Here is a 17,902-nt window from a genome sequence, read left to right on the forward strand (position 1 = left end):
ATACCCTAGAACTATAAACAATTAAAAATTTTATTATATAGAGTATAAACTATAAATAATATATTAATTTTTTTTATATAGAATATAAAGAATATACTAATTTTATTATATAGGGTAATGGGTATAACTAAAATTATATACTAAAATATTATTAATTTATTATTATATTATATATCTAGAAAATAGGTCATAGGGTTATATAAAATATATTTTAGGGTCTAAACCCTAAAATATAGCTACGTTAATATTAATTCTAATATTTTATTAGGATTTAGAGTTTATGGTCTAAAGTGTATAAAAATGTGTACAAAAAGTGTATAAAAAGTATATAATAATCGTATAAATATATATAATGGTGTATATATGTATAAAAATATAAAAAAATATATTTTTTGCAAGTATGCAGTGCAGTTCGGTTCGGTGCGGTTAAATAAGGTGTAGAACCGGAATTGGAACCAGAGAGAACCAGTTTGGCCGGTTTTGGCGGTTCGCTGTTAAAATGCCCATCCTACTACTACGCATCTTCTTATTTTTTTTCGGGGTAAATGGGACAAGTCCTTTTCCAATGACCCTATCCAATATCATGTAAGGTGCATAATATTCAACTACTCCCAAAATCGGCAGCTGATATTACTCCAATACAAGTACCAGTACCAAACACAGCAGGTTGTCATTCTCCTTTAGGACTTAAATTGAACTGAAATGGAAAATCAATTTCAGAAATTGCCATAACAGCCACCATTCATACTTCTATTTCTGCTCAGCTTTACTGAAAAAAGAAAAAGGAAAAACTATTCAGCACCATAGGCTCATTGACCACCCCTGTCCAACTCTGTCACAGTGATTTAATACCAATTGAAGGGTACCAGATACATCCCTAAATTATGCCACAGTTCGTTCATTTCCTATTTGGTTATCCATCAAGATATGCCCAACTCTCCAGAGTCATCAAGTACAAAATCAGTGAGGCAACAGATCTCTCATTACTTCTCAACTTGACCTCTTATTCATTCCTCTTCAATTTAGAAGTTATGGTTATGGCTATGGACTATAATTAATTAATTATGGATCAAAATCTGTTATTATTATGATTATATTAGGGGGCAGAGAGGGGCAGTTATGACAATTTACATGTGACAGGATCCAACTTCAACCCTGTTGCTGATCTAATGAGGAAACTACCACAAACACATAAGAACCAGTTCTACCTCAGAATCTCCACCACCCCTACCAAAAAGTCAAAAAACAAGGTTTCAGTATCTCCTGCAGCAATGCACCTGTTCAGTTACTCCCCAACACATTCACCTGTACAACCCACTCTACAATAGATCCAACAAGTTCACAGTATGACTCAAAAGCAACCAATTTTTTCACTTTGGCAAACTTCATTGTAGTGCATGGCATTCAAATCAGCAAATGCCAGGGAATAAGTGTCTTCATCAGTGTAACCAACTATATAACCCCATCCTATTCCCAATTTGTAGCTGATTCCAGACGTGATATTCATCAATTATAATGTAAAACCAGTAATGCAGCAGGCATTTAACTCTGCAGAAGAAATTGCAGAAAGACTTTGCATACGCATTGAGTGACGACTCCAGCAAGTTCATAAACAATATATACCATTAATCTCTTTTTTTATTTTTTTATTTCCTAATATAACTAGAGCATGTCAGTGACCCATTCAAGAAAACAAAGAACACATCAGAAAATATACTCCAACACAGCATTATTCAGCCATGAACTTCTTTAAGACTCCATAAACAGTAAATGAGAAATACCAAGAGCTAAACCACTAAAGGGCCAACAGCAGATCCAGAACTTGCTGTCTTAACCCATATTGCGATTGTCATACATCAGAAACAAACTTCTTCTCCTTCACATCACTCTCCAATATTCAGGCCTTCTGCGTACTATTAGAATTTACCTCCCAACAACAAGATGCTCAAGCTATATTCAAACCACATACAAGCTTCAAACTTGTTTTCCGATCAATGCAGATCACATAAAAAGGAATAATGAAGGTTTTCAGCACAAGGGAACAAGCTGCATCAACAGGCTTCTCATCTTAGGTCACACAGATAAGTATACCTGGGCAAGAAATTGAAGGAATAACAGTCCAAGCAACAGGAAGATGGATGTGAAGAACCAGACAAGTAACAGGCAAGTAACAACATAGTTATTACTGGAGCTTTATGACCTATATACTAGTGAAAAGTGATGACAGTTACTTGCAGGATACCTGCCCTGGCCGACCAAACATCAAAACCAATGGCAGAAACAACCTCAGAAACATAGGGAGAATCTCCAAGGAAGCATTTAAATAACTAACTCCATGAGAATAACCTTAAGAGATGTGATAAGAACCAAGACCTTTGACAGTACAAAACTTGCTAATGAAACTCAGGCACTATATATAAAGCCCATAATTATTGAAATATGTGCCACGCGAAGCGTAACCACCATAATACCAGATGCAAGCTATTTACATGGCAGACAATTAAGCAAGGTTGTACTGCATCCAGTCCTGAACCACAGAATTGAAAAACCAAGCTCGGAACTGGAAAAGGCCCTCAAAAGATTATATGCAAACAGAATGACATCTTGATTTGTGATTTGAACCACTAGAACGTCCAGACTAGCCTGTGAAATGGCTAATTCTCTTTGCTGGTCCACCTTCTGCATGAGCAACAGATCCTGAATCCAAGGTCATGGCAGAAGCAAAATTAAAATCTTTTTCTCTTCCCCCGTGAGTTATCATCAAACCCACCATCATGCCAGGCCTGCCCACCATGCCTGTAATTGGCTTCCTGGTCCTCAATGTTTCTCATTCTTCTAGGTGCATTTCCTGGCCGGTTCTTAATCCTACTGTCAAAGTCCCTTTCCCTCACATTGCCTCTTTCTTGAAACTCAGTACCATCATCTGGGCAGAACCTAAAAGCCCTAGGGCCATCCTCTGTGTTAAGATGGAATGTCTCACCATCAGCACCATTATAAGGAGGCCTAAATGAACGGACAAGTCCACGTCTCTCACCAAACCTTCTTCTCTCATCACCATTTCCCTCACCACCAAGTTCATGCAATCGACCAGAATGCATAGGCCCCCCAAAGTAACCATCATTGTCTGGCCTTTCTCGAGGATCTATGACATCAAATCTCCTGTTTCTGAGTAAAATCCGGCCAGATGGACTCCTATTAGGAATGACAGCCCTTGGATGACCATGGTCCCTGCCAGAATCCATATCCCTCAAATCATTCGACGGATTCCTTCTAACCACCATCTCTCCTGGAAAACACGGGCCATCGGGAGATCTAAACCTCTCCATCCTGTAAGTTTGTGGAGATCTTCGATGGGTCAATTCTCCAGGCCCACCAAACCCATCCGGAGATCTTCTTCTAGGGGAAGACCATGGCCCAGGAGAACGAGTTCTGGATGTTATAGGTGATTTTGAACGAACTCGAGGAATACCTCTTCTCTGCACAAAAGAAAAGGTCCTATTTCCTCGTCCAAATTGACCATCTACTCCCTCATATGAAGGTTGGGTACGCATGAACATGGGATCTACAGTATCATCAGGAAAACCACCCCTCATAAACTTCTCATTACGCCTCATTCCAACCATATCTGAAGTATCTTCACCAATGCATCTATTTGGGCTAATATTTCTTGGATTTCTGCGAGGCATGTGAATGGCATGTGCCCCAACAGGAGACCGCCTCCTTGAGGGTATACGGTGGTTAATTGGTCCATCATTTGAAAGCTTCCTCCCTCCACGACCTGTACCAACAAATGCACCATCGGAAGCCATATTATAAGTATTATATTCAAGGTGATCAGAATCATCAGGTGCAAATTTATGTCTGGGGACACGATAGTTCGTTTGATTATTATAAAGCTCCGAAGAAAAGTTACGATCAGAACACCAATCACCACGATTAGTCATCCTCCCTCTACCACGTCTAAAATTCAATCTAGGATTTCTCAGTGATTGATCTTGGTATCGCTCCCTTGAAAACCTGTGGGTACCGTCTACATATGGTTCACCTCTGGAAAAAGTGACAAAGGCAGAAGAGTTAGATTACAATACAACTATTAACCCTCAAACAAAACAAGAGATGAAGTATAAATGAAGGAAAAATAATCACCTCCCTCGAGGATATATTTTATCGTCCTCTAATGTTACATCAGGTAATGTTTCTCTGCCAACTCCTGATGGCAATGGCCTGCCTGAAATTGATCTTGATTTACAAGGAGAAACATTTGAACACCGGGGCAAATTAATGATCCGGCTACGCTGTCCTCCATTACTGGTATCCTTAGATCCATTATCACCACTACCAGATGTTATGGACAAAGTTGAATCACTCATTGGAGCCAGGTCAGTTATATTAACATTCAGCTCTGTACCCTGAGCAGTAGCCACCACAGTCCCTTGGCTTCCAATAGTGACTTGGTCAGAGCATAACTCTGCATCCTGAAACTTCTGGGCGTCATTCTTCCCTGATTGATCATCAAGAGGTTGTGTTGTCACAGCCTTGATGGACCCTTTCATGTCAGCTCCGCTGGTTAGCTTTTCAACAGCCAGTGGTTCTTCCAAAAACACATCTTTATCAGAGCCCACATCAGATTTATCATTAAGAACTACATCAGAAGATTCTTTATGATCATTGTTACTTGTTTCAGCAAGATTGTCTGTTTTGTTGTCTTTTGCCTCTATACAGAATGAAGTAAGATGAACATTGTTAAGAGTTCCCATGAACTCCGCCTTTTTATGATCGAAATCATTGTGATCAACATGTTCCACTTCTCTTGACTCACATAAGGGTTCCTCTACTGCAGTACACTCAAGTGAATCTCGGACCTCACCATCTTCATAATCGTCATCTTTACCATCTTGTTCTGTATCAATAGCTGAGTCTAAAGCATGATTACCATCTGATTCATAATCAGAATCATAAGAATCTTCCAGCATATCCGCAGATATATTAATCTTTTCCTCATCACTTGCAGAACCCTCACCACTTCTACGTGAATCAAGGGGTTGATCATTCATGAGTTTCAATTTACAACTCTCACCATCAACCTTGTCTTCTTCAGTTCTCATACTGTTTACCTTACTATCAAGACCCAGAGATATAGCACCCTGCTCATTGTTTTGACATGCTTCCTGAGGCACCTTTGCATTAAAGTTACCCAAATGGTTTGTCACATCCCCACTCATAGTCAGCTCTGTTGAACAAGAAGGCTTCCCAGTCAACTCTGTTAAACATGAAGGCTTTCCAGCAAGGGAAGACATCTCTGCAGTTATAGGCAATGTCATGTCATGAGAACGATTATCTAGACCTTGTATCACATGCTTATCCAGTTGGACTGATGTCTCTTCAATTGACTTGATTGTTTCTTGATTATCCTCAATAGTTGGTTCAGATTTTATGGATCTAGTATCAACTAATGTTTGGGTGCTCATATTTGAAGACTTAACAACTCCAAGAATGCACTGCTCAACTACATCACGCTTCCCTGTTCTACTACTATCTAATAATCCCATATTATTGGATTTTGCTATGTTAACATCCAATTTGACGCTCTCATCAAATGGTTCTGGTTTTACAGTTCTACGATTACCCATGTTCAGATTGCTAGTTGGCCCAGCCAATCTTGGCAAGTTTGTAGCAGAAATAACCCTGTCCAAATCTGATTTAACAGATGAACTAGAAGGTTCTTGACATGGGTTTGACTGTGAACAAGATGAACTAAGGCGTAAAAGAAGAGAGTCACCGGGTGTGGATGATAGATTGACATTAGTTCTGTTCTGAATTTCAACATTGGTCTGTTTTTCTGAACTAACACCAGATTCAACCCTCCCCGTTGGGAAAATCAACAGCTTTGCATCATGTGTCCCACCAGTTGTGTTCATCCCGTCAACAGATACAGAAGCATCACTAACAGAATCTACCCAGGCATCCATTGGTGTATTCAAATCCCAGTTTGCACGACATGCACGCATTTGAGCACCATGGAAATTCAAATCTTTATCAGTACTCTTGGATTGGCTGCTGTTTTTCTCTTTACTTAAAGACAAATTCAGTGAAAGAGGCTCTAGGTTGTCCTGATTTGGGTGACTTCCATCACCATCACTGTTTTGGCCTGTCAAAGCTGGAACAAGAAGTTCTTTTAAACCTAATGATAGCTCAGTACTCTCAGCAACAGCAGGCATTTCTTCTTTACACTTCATTGCTACTTTATGTTTGCTATGCATAATCTCCTTCCCTAAATTAGATGCAAGAGCTTTAGTTGGTGCTAAATTCAACTCACATTTCCCTAAAGTCACCTGAGGTGCAGGATTATCAGCCAACACAAGCTTCCCTTTCCTCTGCATGTCATCCAAAGAACCCGATTCAACTGTGAGGCTAGGTTCCTCAAGTTTGACTTTAAAGAAATTATCACTGCCTTGGACCGCCGCATTAACATTTGTAACATCGGAACTTCCTCTTCTATTGTCAGATACAGGATTTTTGGTTGCATCAGAAAATCCAGAACTGGTTGTAATACTAGCATATGAAACAGTTGACCCCTGAGATGGGCTAGATTGTTCCTTCTGTACAGAACCATTTTTTTCTGGACACAAAGATGGGTCTTCAGGTGGAGGTGAAGGCGGCCTCACTAATGGAAACCTCCTTTTCTTAATAGGAACACCTGCAATATAATCACTAGACTTCCGGATAACGGGTTTAAGCCCAGTCTGCCAATAGAAGATTTACTTAATCAATATTCAAAAAAACAATAAATTTGAATTATTCTCTAATCTCAGCTAGCAGTAATTCAGAAATGAGATAAACACCTCTTCATTCCCTGACACTGGCATGGCTCCAAGATTTCGCAAGCTTATTATTACGCTTCAAATAAAAGGCAATAGCAAATAGCAAGGCCTCGATATGATTCTGAAGTCACTTTCAAGACCTGCACTACGATATGTGCAGCTACAGATCTATTTTCTACAAACCAAATTCAGTTAACTAAGATGATCATGCAGTTTCCCAGCATCTTCTAGCTATCACAACCGACCAGTATAAAGCACCTGCAAACCAAAAAAATAAATAGAGCTACACCTTAGCAAGAGAACCCATTTAATGAATTCCAAATAATACCACAAATTATATGTCAACGACATAAACTAACAGGAAATTATGATATATGAACTTCAAATGAACAATTTACTCATATCAGAAGACAAGTCAAGAAATCATACTGGCTGATCGGTTAATCGAATCAATTTTACAAAAAACGAGTTTTTTATTTTATTTTATTCTATGTTTTGCATGACTAAGTCCAAGATTAAAAAACCCAGAAGCAATTATGCAAGATGAACACACACAATAAATTGTAATATATTCAAATCAATTTGCCAACTCTAAGATATTTTTAAGAGTAATTGATAACTAAACAACAAACAGGAGCAATTAAACACCAAATCGACCCCACGAAACACATAAACGCAGACCGTTTCTCTTGTAATAAATGAACCCAAAAATAAAAAAACCATTTCCAGGTGAGTTTGAAACGCTATTAGCCAAAAGAACGAAGCTTTGCAATCCAATATAAAGCAGAGTTTTCTGCTTCCTAAATAAACGTTTTCACGATCCTCAAACATTTAAAAGCCCGATGGACCCGATCGCGATGGAACGAGTCAGATCTACTCGTTTTGACGGAAACAAAAGCAAATATGTATGCGAAATTGAAAACAGTCCAGAAGCTTCCGGGAAATACCTGAAACCAAAACCAACACGCGCGCGCGTTGACGAAAATCGGAACAACAAAATCAGAACCGAAGAACACAAAGATCGCAGAAGAAAAAAAAAAAGAAGAATAAGAAGAAGAAGAAGAAGAAGGAGAGAAGCAACTACCTGCTATGAGAGAGAGAGAGAAGGAGTTTGGTCAAGCTCTGCAACTTCTAAGAAATTTCAGGAGGTGGTTGATTGAGAAAGAAAACAAGGAAAGAAAGAAAGAAAAAGAGAGAGAGAATCTAATGAAAGGAGGTGTTGGCACTGTTGGCTAAATTGTCAGCCTAGGGTTTGCAGATGTGTTGTGTTGTGTGGCCTTCTATAATTGCGATCTTACTATCTATATATTCATTTATTTTCATGGACTATTTGTCGAGGGAGTTCGACCTCACTCTTTTCAAGTCTCAACTACTCTTCCAATCTTTACTCTGACGTGTTCCGCAATTGCCGCCCTTCTCTTATCTTCTTTTCTTTGGCCTTACCTCCAAGGAACGTCAGTTAAAGTACTTTTTTTTTTTTGGGCAAATTCATTTATCTACCGTGGTAAATATTCATTTTTTTCCCTTCTACTTTTTGTTAGAAATATTTCATAAAAAAAAATTGTAAGAAAAGAAAAGGGAAAAGCAATAGAGAAAAAAATCTTATTTATTACCAAAAATAAATAAATCATCATGGTCCATTCATTAAGGTAAATTTTCAATTTGGACAATTAATTATCAAGCCATACATTTTAGATAAATTCGAATATTTTAACTCATCCAAGAATTCAAGCCTAAAACACCTGAGTTTACAATTTATTAAGTGATACAATATTCGTAAGAACACGTTAATATAGCATTTCTCAACCAAATTTGAAGGAAAATGACACCCACAACAAACAAACCCAAACAAGTCATGATCACTTTTGGCCACGCGGAAATTATTTAAAGTTAAACATTTTATTCTTATTTTTATTTTAATTAAAATACATATTTTTGTCAATATTGCTAATATTCAACTCAAAAGGACAAGCTCCGTTTAAAACAAAGATCAAATTGACTGAAAATGTTTAAAGATCCAAATTTTGCACCGATTTTATTTTAAAACTAGAAGCCATTACACTTCAATTATTTCTTGGGAAAATCACATGCCAACCTGAGTGTTGCAATCAATCAGCTGTCACTTGCAATTTGCAACCATACCCATCAAAAGAATAAAATAAAAGTCTCAACAAATAAAGAATTAAGTTCAATTAAAAAAGCAAAATAAAGAATAGAAAATGAAATAACGCCAAAGAAGAATGGGTCTACTTTCAAGCCAACTAGAAAGTAAACCATCCTCCAAGTAAGATTGCGGGCTAATAGCATAAGGCCCAAGCACAACAAATTAATCCAAAAGCTAGCCTTGCACATTTTACATCCTCAACACAACCACATCATGCCACACAGCCAAACCAAAAGTGCAAACAGAACAATTTTGGATCAAACACCACCGTTCATTTCATTCCCAGTCCAAAATTCTACATTACCCAAAACACAGATGTTCATACCATTAATCACTTTACAAAGCACATAACAAGAAGAACCCTAACAATTTTTTTGTTGGTAGATAGAACCTAACAAGTTTTTTAACTCCTAAACAAAGTAAAACCACCTAATATTATCCACTAAACCAATCCACAACTCATTTTCTTGATAGCAAGACTTCAATGGTCACAGAAACCCTAACCACCAAACCCGTACAGGGTCCTTCCCTGCCTCTTGAGCGCGTAGACCACATCCATGGCCGTCACAGTCTTGCGGCGAGCGTGCTCAGTATAGGTCACAGCGTCTCTGATCACGTTCTCCAGGAAGATCTTGAGCACGCCACGTGTCTCTTCGTAGATCAGACCGCTGATACGTTTCACGCCTCCTCTGCGAGCCAAACGACGAATGGCTGGCTTGGTAATTCCCTGGATGTTATCACGGAGAACCTTACGGTGCCGTTTCGCTCCTCCCTTTCCCAAACCCTTGCCTCCCTTGCCACGCCCAGACATTTTGATTCAAGCTGATATTTCTGAAGAAAAGGAAAAAATTAAGCTCGTTAGGGATGAACGAAACCCTAAATTCACAATTAGAAAACACCTAAAATTCGAGAATTAGTGAAAATGAAAATGGGGGGTCTGAAAAGATTTTAGAGTTCGGAAGTTCAAAATTTCAACAGAAAACTAGAGATATCGCTGATTTTAAGTTTTTGTTTTCGTACCCAAATTTTCTCGGCAACCAAACGAAAATTACAGACTCGAACAGGGAAAAACATTACGGGTGAGACAAGCACAGTTAATGAACAGCATAGTGACCAAGAATCAAATTATAAACCACATCCCCAAAATCAAAGTTGAATTTGATAAAACAGTACAATGCCCAATAAGATATTCAATCCGAAACCCTAAATTACATTTCAATGATTACATCACAGCTAAAACAATCCAAATATCTTTAAAATTCAAAAATAATAAACAAAAAAAAAAAGCTTAGAACGAATCTTGAAGACAATGATAGCGAGAAGAGGACGAACCTGAATCGCAAACTCTTCAGCGACCTTGAGACTCTAACCAAAAGCGACGCAGAGAGAGATTGGTTGCAAGGAAAGGATCTGCAGCCAGTACTTATAGCAATACCTGTCGAATGCTACTCAGGGTCAGGGCTCGATCCGTGGCGCAGATTATCTTGATTCATTTAACGGACGGCTGAGATTGTGTGTTTTCGCTCACTGGGATCGGTGAGGTGGCATCGGAATCGAGCGGGACTTTTTGATATTAGTTTTGGTAACGATTTTTTTTTGCGCTTTTTCTCTTTGGATATCTTGTTTTGCCGCTTTGCCCAAACTTCCGCGGCACCGCTTTTTCTTCAAATTTCATACAATTTATTAATTTACTTAATACTTAATTTTTTAATGACCATTAATAAAAATAACAATGGTCTACATGTATAAAGGTGAAATCAGTTTGGTAACCGAACCAATATTGCGCAACCAACAACCGTGCTGACACCGGCGGAAGGGGGAGAAACGCAATTGCTATCGCCTCCAACACCTTCGGTTACCGACGACTTTGGTATCGATGGTGGTCGGTCGACTTCTCAGTGGTGGTCGATCACCTTCTCTTTCCTTTCTCTTCTTTTCCGTCAACACTACCACAATCTCTTCTTCTCCGGCTCCTTCGCCTGCAACATCACCAGCAACACAGCATCGGAGCTGGGCAGTTTTAAGGAAGGCAAAGGCGGCGACGACTTGCAGCTAAACAGAGGCGGCAGCGACAACGTTGCAGACTTGCAGCTGGGTGTTGTTGAACTTGGCAGCCGGCGGGAAGCAGCAGAGAAGAAGAAGAAGAAAAATTTATGGTCGGTCGGTAGCAGTTTTTCAATGGTTTGGGATTTCCAAAACGCCACCGACAATCGTCGGTTCGGTAGAAAACCGCCGGTCATTAGATCGATTTCCTTCCGCTTTAGTTGTTTTGGTTGTGTTTCAGGCTATTTGTCGGTCGATGGCTATTTTTCAAATGATTTTCCTTCTCCTATACATGTACACAAAAAGTATCTTTTTTAAAAGGCTTATTCACGTCAATGTCCCTTGAAAGTAACTTCAATTTTCAATTTGTCCCCTAAAATTTCATTCCTCCCACTTTGCCCATCAAACTTTACAAAATATCATTTCCATTAAATCTATCTATGAGTCCGTCAAAAAAGCCTACGCGGCGCTTATGTGGAAGGGACAATAAAGTGTCACGTCAGCTTATTTGACGGAGCTTATAATAGACTTAACATAATATAATATTTTGTAAAGATCGGGGGGTAAAGTGGGAGGAATGAAATTTTAAAGGGCAAATTGAAAATCGAAGTTACTTTCAGGGGGTATCGGCATGAATAAGCCTTTTAAAAATATGTATATGATTTTTAAAAAAGCTAGAATAATGCATATCTCATATCATATATGTGGGAGCACAATTCAACCTAGCTAAACGAAATACGTTAATAACTTTTAATTAATGAAGAAGATTTTAAGGTCAATAGAAAATCAGTATAGTGTTGGCCAAAAAGTCATTGAGGATCAAGTTAGTTAGAGTGAATTCTAAGTAACGTATTTTTTTGGACTAGAATCATGTACTTTTGGCTTTGTTTGTGACTTAGTTATGGCTAACTATGGTCGTGTGGCACATTCTTAGTTGCTTAGGAATTTGAATTCCTACTTCTACATGAAGTTTGAATAACTTCCCTATTGTGTAAGGAAGTTGGCGATTGCTTAAACAACGTATATTTTCAAGGATGATTCCATTATGTTTCATGTATTCCCTTAATTCGGGCATGTTTGTGAATTGTGCCCATGCAAAATTTTGGTATTTTACTAAAGGAGACATGTTTTAGAAGGAACTTTACTAAACGATTAGTCCAAGATAAAAAATGTTCGACATAACTCCCTTGTTAGGGTTTATTCATTTTCCTTGACCCTAGCGATCATCTTTGATTTATAAGAAAGACGCTTGAGAGATCACTTCCAAGTACGTCTTAATACATGTTTTTTTATTTTTTTTTCTAATATAGAGAGATGATTAGAATTTTGGATATCTCCCAATATTAGAGTGAAATATTAGTAAACTAACAAATAGTTTGTGTGCGTTTATTTTGTTGGAGGTGGAGGTGGAGGGGGAGAATACGGATTCCCACAAAAATATTAAATAATCCAATAATTATAACAATTTCAAATAAATTAATACATAAAATAAAATTTTCAAATCAAAGTTTTACTTTATAGAAATTGTACCAAAAATCAATGTCAAATGAACTTAAAATTTTAAAATCGACTAATTATAGTTGTAAATCTTGATATGAAAACATAACGTTGTATGAAATCCACACAATCCATTGTTTCTTATCCATACAAACACAACTATTCAATATTCTCGTTCCGGAATATCCTAAACTGGAAAACCATTATCCCAGCAGCAGAATAATAACAGACGAAGCTTATCAGCGGTGCCTTCCCGCGCCAACACTGTACAGAACTCAAAACGATGTCGTCTGGTCCCTGCAACGCAATGCTACTGGTAGGTCGAAAAATCAGCAATCTCTGGTGGCTCCGTCGTCCAAAACTCGGCTTCTCCCATACTCCAACTCCAAGCATCAAGCTCAGCTTCCATTCCTTGTACCAAACAAAGGTATCCAAGCAACCAAACAGAGGATTCTGCAACACAGAAACATTTCAGGAATTGGACGATTTCCTGCCGTGGTTGGAGCGCAAGTCCGGCTCCGAAATCTCCTCCGTGCTTTCGATTGGGAAATCCGAGCACGGAAGGTCGCTGTTTGCTTCCAAGAGCATAAGAGCTGGAGACTGCATACTGAAGGTTCCGTACAACGTGGTATGACAATACGGCACCGTCTAATTAATCAATAGTATTAAGTATTAATTTATGATTAACAGTTTAGTTGTTTGATATTGCAGCAACTATCTCCGGATAATCTCGTTCCTGAATTGAAAGCTTTGTTAGGTGATGATCAAGTTGGCGATGTTGCAAGGCTCGCCATTGTCGTTTTGTTTGAGCGGAAAATGGGTCATGTAAGATTACCATAATACTATTTCATCGTTTTCTTGTTTATATTACTAATTTACTATGCATGTGTGGAAAGATTTACAGTGAAGCTTGAGGTTTTTGTTGTTGTAGGACTCTGAATGGGCTCCTTACATCAGCTGTCTTCCTCGTGCCGAGGAGATGCATAGCACAGTGAGTTTTATTTGTGTGGTTGTACACATTTCTTGAATGGCAACAATCTGCATTATTTTTTATATGGCTGTAGTTTGTATATTCCTAGATATTTTGGAGCGAAGCCGAGTTGGAGATGATTCGTCAAAGCTCTGTATATCAGGAAACTATTAATCAAAGATCTCGAATGGAAAAAGAATTTTCGGCACTTGGGACAGTAAGTACTTAACTGTTTAATTCTTTGGCTAATTGTTAACCGATCATATAAGAGTAGACAATGTCGCATACTTTTACTCAAAGTTTGGAGTAATGGGTCATCTCTTCAACTTAATGTTTTTTCAAATGTAATAAAGTCAATGCTTACTCAAGAATCAAGATATAACGTGATTTTTAATCACTTCTTAGTTATCGCCTTGCAGATTATGATTAGTGTTAAGATATATTATGATTTCAGGTTCTAGAGCACTTCCCTGAAACATTCAAAAGTATTACTTATAAGGATTTCATCCATGCATTTGCTTTAGGTAAGCTACTACATTTTTAAAGCATTTACATGTCCTAATCTGTCAGAATTATTTGCTCCAGTTGTACTTGGTTCCAATTTTTTAATAAAAAGAGTGAGTATGTCAGCATGGTGGGATATGCATATGCTTTAGAACTAGGAGTGCTTCCCTGAGAATTTCAAAATTGCTTCTACTCACATATGCTTTAGGTGAACTATTCACCCATGTTATCTCCTTTGTCATTGTAATTAGGACCAATCTTATTTTTTCTAGTTATTTCTCTATTTACTTGTATATCTATTCCTTTTGACTTTAGATGACTTGCTGGAAATGATTATTACTAATCTAGATACTATTAGTTGCGATAATTACACCTTTTAAAGTTCTGTACAAGTTATTCTAACTAGTTCACTATGTATTTGACAGTTACTTCTCGAGCATGGGGAAGCACAAAGGGCTATTCCCTGGTAACATGTTTATAAAAGTTCCATTTGAATTTTTCCTACTGACCCTTATACTTATATAATTGTTGGGATTATTAAAATATTCTATAGATTCCATTTGCAGATTTTTTGAATCATGACGGGACAGTAGAATCAGTTGTGTTGAGTGATGAAGAAAAGCATTTCTCAGAGGTACTCTCTATTTCTCTCTCTCTCAATTTTATTTTATATTTCAATTCAACTATATTTCTTTTGTTTAGTTATTGAGATGATAAGTTGTGGCACGACGAGATCATTTTTCATATGCTAGTTGTTTCTGCTGGTACCAAAGGACTAAATCCCATTTAAAATTTATACATATCAGGTATAATTGAAAATAGATTTTCTTGAGTTTTTATTCCTCTAATTTATCTTTGCAGGTTATTGCTGATCGTAATTATGCTCCTGGTGAACAGGTTAGGTGCTACTTAACTGGGGTGGCTTGTTTTTTTCCCTAAAGAATTACATGTACCCTTTGGAGATTCTTTATTGTCTTTTGTTTCAAATATCTGTATTAGGTAGTGATAAGATATGGAAAATTTTCAAATGCTACCCTGCTTTTGGACTTTGGGTTTACACTTCCATACAATATTCATGACCAGGTCAGTCTTGGTTTTCAATTTGAATAATCACATCAGATACTTTGTTACAATGGGATGATATTTCTTTATCTTAATTCATGCTTCTTACAAGTTCTATTTTATTGTTGACATTGAGTACGAGTTTCTTTGGTATCATAACTATTCTCTCTTTGAGTAGTTACTGCTCTGTTATTGTTTTCAGAAAAAACATATTATTGCACTTGCAAAAGAACCTCTTTAATAAGTTGGATTTCTTTCATGGGAGCATATTTATTGCAATCCAGGAGTCTTGAGTTTGAGAGTTATGACACGGTCAGATTTTACAAACTTATATTCTTTTGCACGTTCCTTAGAGGTGTTTATCACAGATTGTTTAGAAAATATTGTGAAGAGAATATTCATGTGGTCCAAAATTTTTGCAGTTAATTATTTCCCTAATTTTCTGGTAAAACCTTTTAAGTAGATGACCAAGTACATCTGGTCGAGCTTCACTTTTACATTAACAATATCTAGGTGATTCATATTTCCATTTTTATGTGAAGAAGTTCCCTTGAGAGACTTAGACTTCATTGTTGATGGATTTTGCATCAGTCTTGGTAATCTTTTTGCTCAATAAGTTTGTCTGTGTCTAAAGTTGCCTAATTATTCTGTTACCTGATGTTAAATTACTAAAATATTGTATACATGTCCTACATCATTACTAGCCAGATGTTTTATACTTGTAATCTGTAACTGTATATTTAGGGATGACTAAGGCTCCATTTTCAGGTCCAGATCCAGGGCAATATACCTCACCATGATCTCCTTCGTGAAATGAAATTGGAACTTTTGAAGAGACATCACAGAGCAATCAGCAATGATGTCAATGGTTTCAACTCTTCGATGGATTCTTTCATAATCAAGTTGGTAGTGATGCGTGGCTCTTATCTTTTTTTCGTTCTTGTTCCTTTATCCAAGTACTAGGCATACATGGTGGCCTTTATCCCTTGCGAATGGTGGTACTTTGTGAAGTCATCAAATATTTGGTTTCTTTTGTTCCATTTCAAATACTTTATTTTGCTTCAATTTTTGTGTTTATATATAGTGTACTTGCTCACTTAAAACACTACTGGCCAAGGTTTTGTGAACTTAAGTAATTATTGTTAGTTGCTCTGTGGCATGATGATTTGGTTTCTTGTGATCAAAATCTATTTCTGATTGTAATAATCCCATTACCACATAGGGAAGTTAGGCCTGGTAGTGGAAAAGGGAAAGGAATTCCTCAATCACTTCGTGCATTTGCTCGTATTCTATGTTGCACCTCTCTTCAAGGTGCGTTTCGTGTTACCTTATTTTCATGTATTGTTTAATTGCTTCCGACCTCATTTTACTTTTTGCTTTATGACCGCATCTGCAAATACTTTTGTTGATTGTTTCTTAATATCCAGAACTTAGTGACCTTGCCAAGGAAGCTGCACAACATGATGGTCGATTGGCTCGGCATCCTTTAACGAACATCAGCAGAGAGATTGAAGCACATCAGATGTTGATATCAAAATTAACCCAATTAGCTGAGGATTATGATGCATCTATTAAGGTGAGCATGCTAAGTTTTCACCCCTTTCTTTTTCTGATTTGTTTACAGAAGTTGCCTAAGCTAAGTTCAGCATGAGTTCATTATGTTATTTTATAATGTATTATTTTCATGGGACAAAAGACCAATTACAATTCATTCTTACATTACTATATTTCCAGCAGAGGCATATGACTATATATTGAATATCAGTTGGCATATTGTAACACATTTCTTCATCTTGTTAGAAATATTGATGACTGGAAGCTGTAGGCACTTAGGCAGCAGTAATAATATATGAAGAGGGTGGAACTTTTTATGCCCATCTTCGGTTTACATATGTGCATCTCGCTACACATGTAATAATTTGTTTTTCTGCTTCTTGAGTGTGCGCATAGTCTTTGGGGACTGGAAGTTCTCGCGTTATGTGCAAAAAACTTTCTCTACGGAGGCAAATGGCTCGGGATCTCCTTGATGGCGAGCTTCGTATCCTGAAATCTGCTTGTGCATGGCTAAAAGACTACTGTGCAACCCTGACTGCAACAGGTTGTCATTGGTGATGGAATTCGTTTTAACAAAACTACCGAGGATTCAAGAGGTGACACCGGAGGAGACTGTATTTGTTGGCAGTGCTACAAGTTGTGGATTCATGTGAAGCTTTATGTGAGAAAATCAGGATATGTGGGGAGTACCTGAAATCAGGCTAACATAGAAGGGACGACCATCAAACTGGCTCTTACCACTCTGGAACCTGGGCATTTGGGATCTCGGTCACAAGTATAAAATGCAAATAATTTTGGATATCTCTGCGCATACCTTGGCAAGTATATGGTGTTATATAGTATATTGATAATATCATCAATATATTTCTTGATATTTTTCCTTTTGGTAAATTTGGATTTCTCTGTGCTCATTGAACCCTTCTCATACTAACTTGGTCTGGTTTCATATATACTGTATAAAAAAAGGGGGTAGACAGCCAAATTCACATAAAATTCATTTTCAGTATTGGGGCTCAAATTCGATATGGATAGTAAAGCAGAAAAAAATTCGATAAAGTCACAGTTTTTTATGAAAATTTGTAGTATTTTTAATTTTTTAAGTTATGTTAAAAATTAGTGTCAAAATAAAATAGAAAAATAGCTATCATTGTAAACTAACTACAAATTAGTGTTAACAATAAAAGAATTGAGAAATAAGAAAAAGCAAAATTACTACAATGATTAAAGTCTTGTTTGGAAATATATATAAAGAATTTATATAAAATCTAAATACTTCTTACATAGTAG

At 37.3% G+C, this 17,902-nt stretch overlaps 3 protein-coding genes across 4 annotated transcripts; 1 reads left to right on the forward strand and 2 right to left on the reverse strand.

Moving 5' to 3' along the window:
* Positions 1-667: 667 nt before the first annotated feature.
* Positions 668-8,106, reverse strand: LOC147290139 (uncharacterized). 2 transcript variants are annotated; one of them, XM_086236419.1, is made up of 4 exons: positions 7,906-8,106; positions 6,843-7,079; positions 4,147-6,743; positions 668-4,047 (listed from the first exon to the last, which is right to left on the reverse strand). In XM_086236419.1, exons 2-4 carry the CDS (start codon positions 6,864-6,866, stop codon positions 2,727-2,729), a joined length of 3,942 nt encoding a protein of 1,313 aa, XP_086092545.1. In that variant the 5' UTR covers positions 6,867-7,079; positions 7,906-8,106; the 3' UTR covers positions 668-2,726. The 2 variants fall into 2 exon arrangements, with proteins under 2 accessions (XP_086092545.1, XP_086092546.1); XM_086236420.1 differs by lacking the exon at positions 7,906-8,106 and adding an exon at positions 7,769-7,898.
* Positions 8,107-9,235: 1,129 nt separating this feature from the next.
* LOC147290140 (histone H4) lies at positions 9,236-10,474 on the reverse strand. The gene is made up of 2 exons (XM_086236884.1): positions 10,318-10,474; positions 9,236-9,816 (listed from the first exon to the last, which is right to left on the reverse strand). Exon 2 carries the CDS (start codon positions 9,794-9,796, stop codon positions 9,485-9,487), a length of 312 nt encoding a protein of 103 aa, XP_086093010.1. The 5' UTR covers positions 9,797-9,816; positions 10,318-10,474; the 3' UTR covers positions 9,236-9,484.
* A 2,216-nt stretch (positions 10,475-12,690) lies between these two features.
* On the forward strand, positions 12,691-17,493 carry LOC147290141 (SET domain-containing protein). The gene is made up of 13 exons (XM_086235544.1): positions 12,691-13,153; positions 13,237-13,350; positions 13,457-13,516; positions 13,605-13,712; positions 13,950-14,019; positions 14,425-14,465; positions 14,553-14,633; positions 14,861-14,896; positions 14,999-15,082; positions 15,830-15,963; positions 16,284-16,372; positions 16,489-16,637; positions 17,012-17,493. Exons 1-13 carry the CDS (start codon positions 12,809-12,811, stop codon positions 17,171-17,173), a joined length of 1,473 nt encoding a protein of 490 aa, XP_086091670.1. The 5' UTR covers positions 12,691-12,808; the 3' UTR covers positions 17,174-17,493.
* Positions 17,494-17,902: the final 409 nt, after the last annotated feature.

The sequence above is a fragment of the Dryas octopetala genome, chromosome 3 (assembly GCF_963921425.1).
Source record: "Dryas octopetala chromosome 3, drDryOcto1.1, whole genome shotgun sequence".
Taxonomy (NCBI): domain Eukaryota; kingdom Viridiplantae; phylum Streptophyta; class Magnoliopsida; order Rosales; family Rosaceae; genus Dryas; species Dryas octopetala.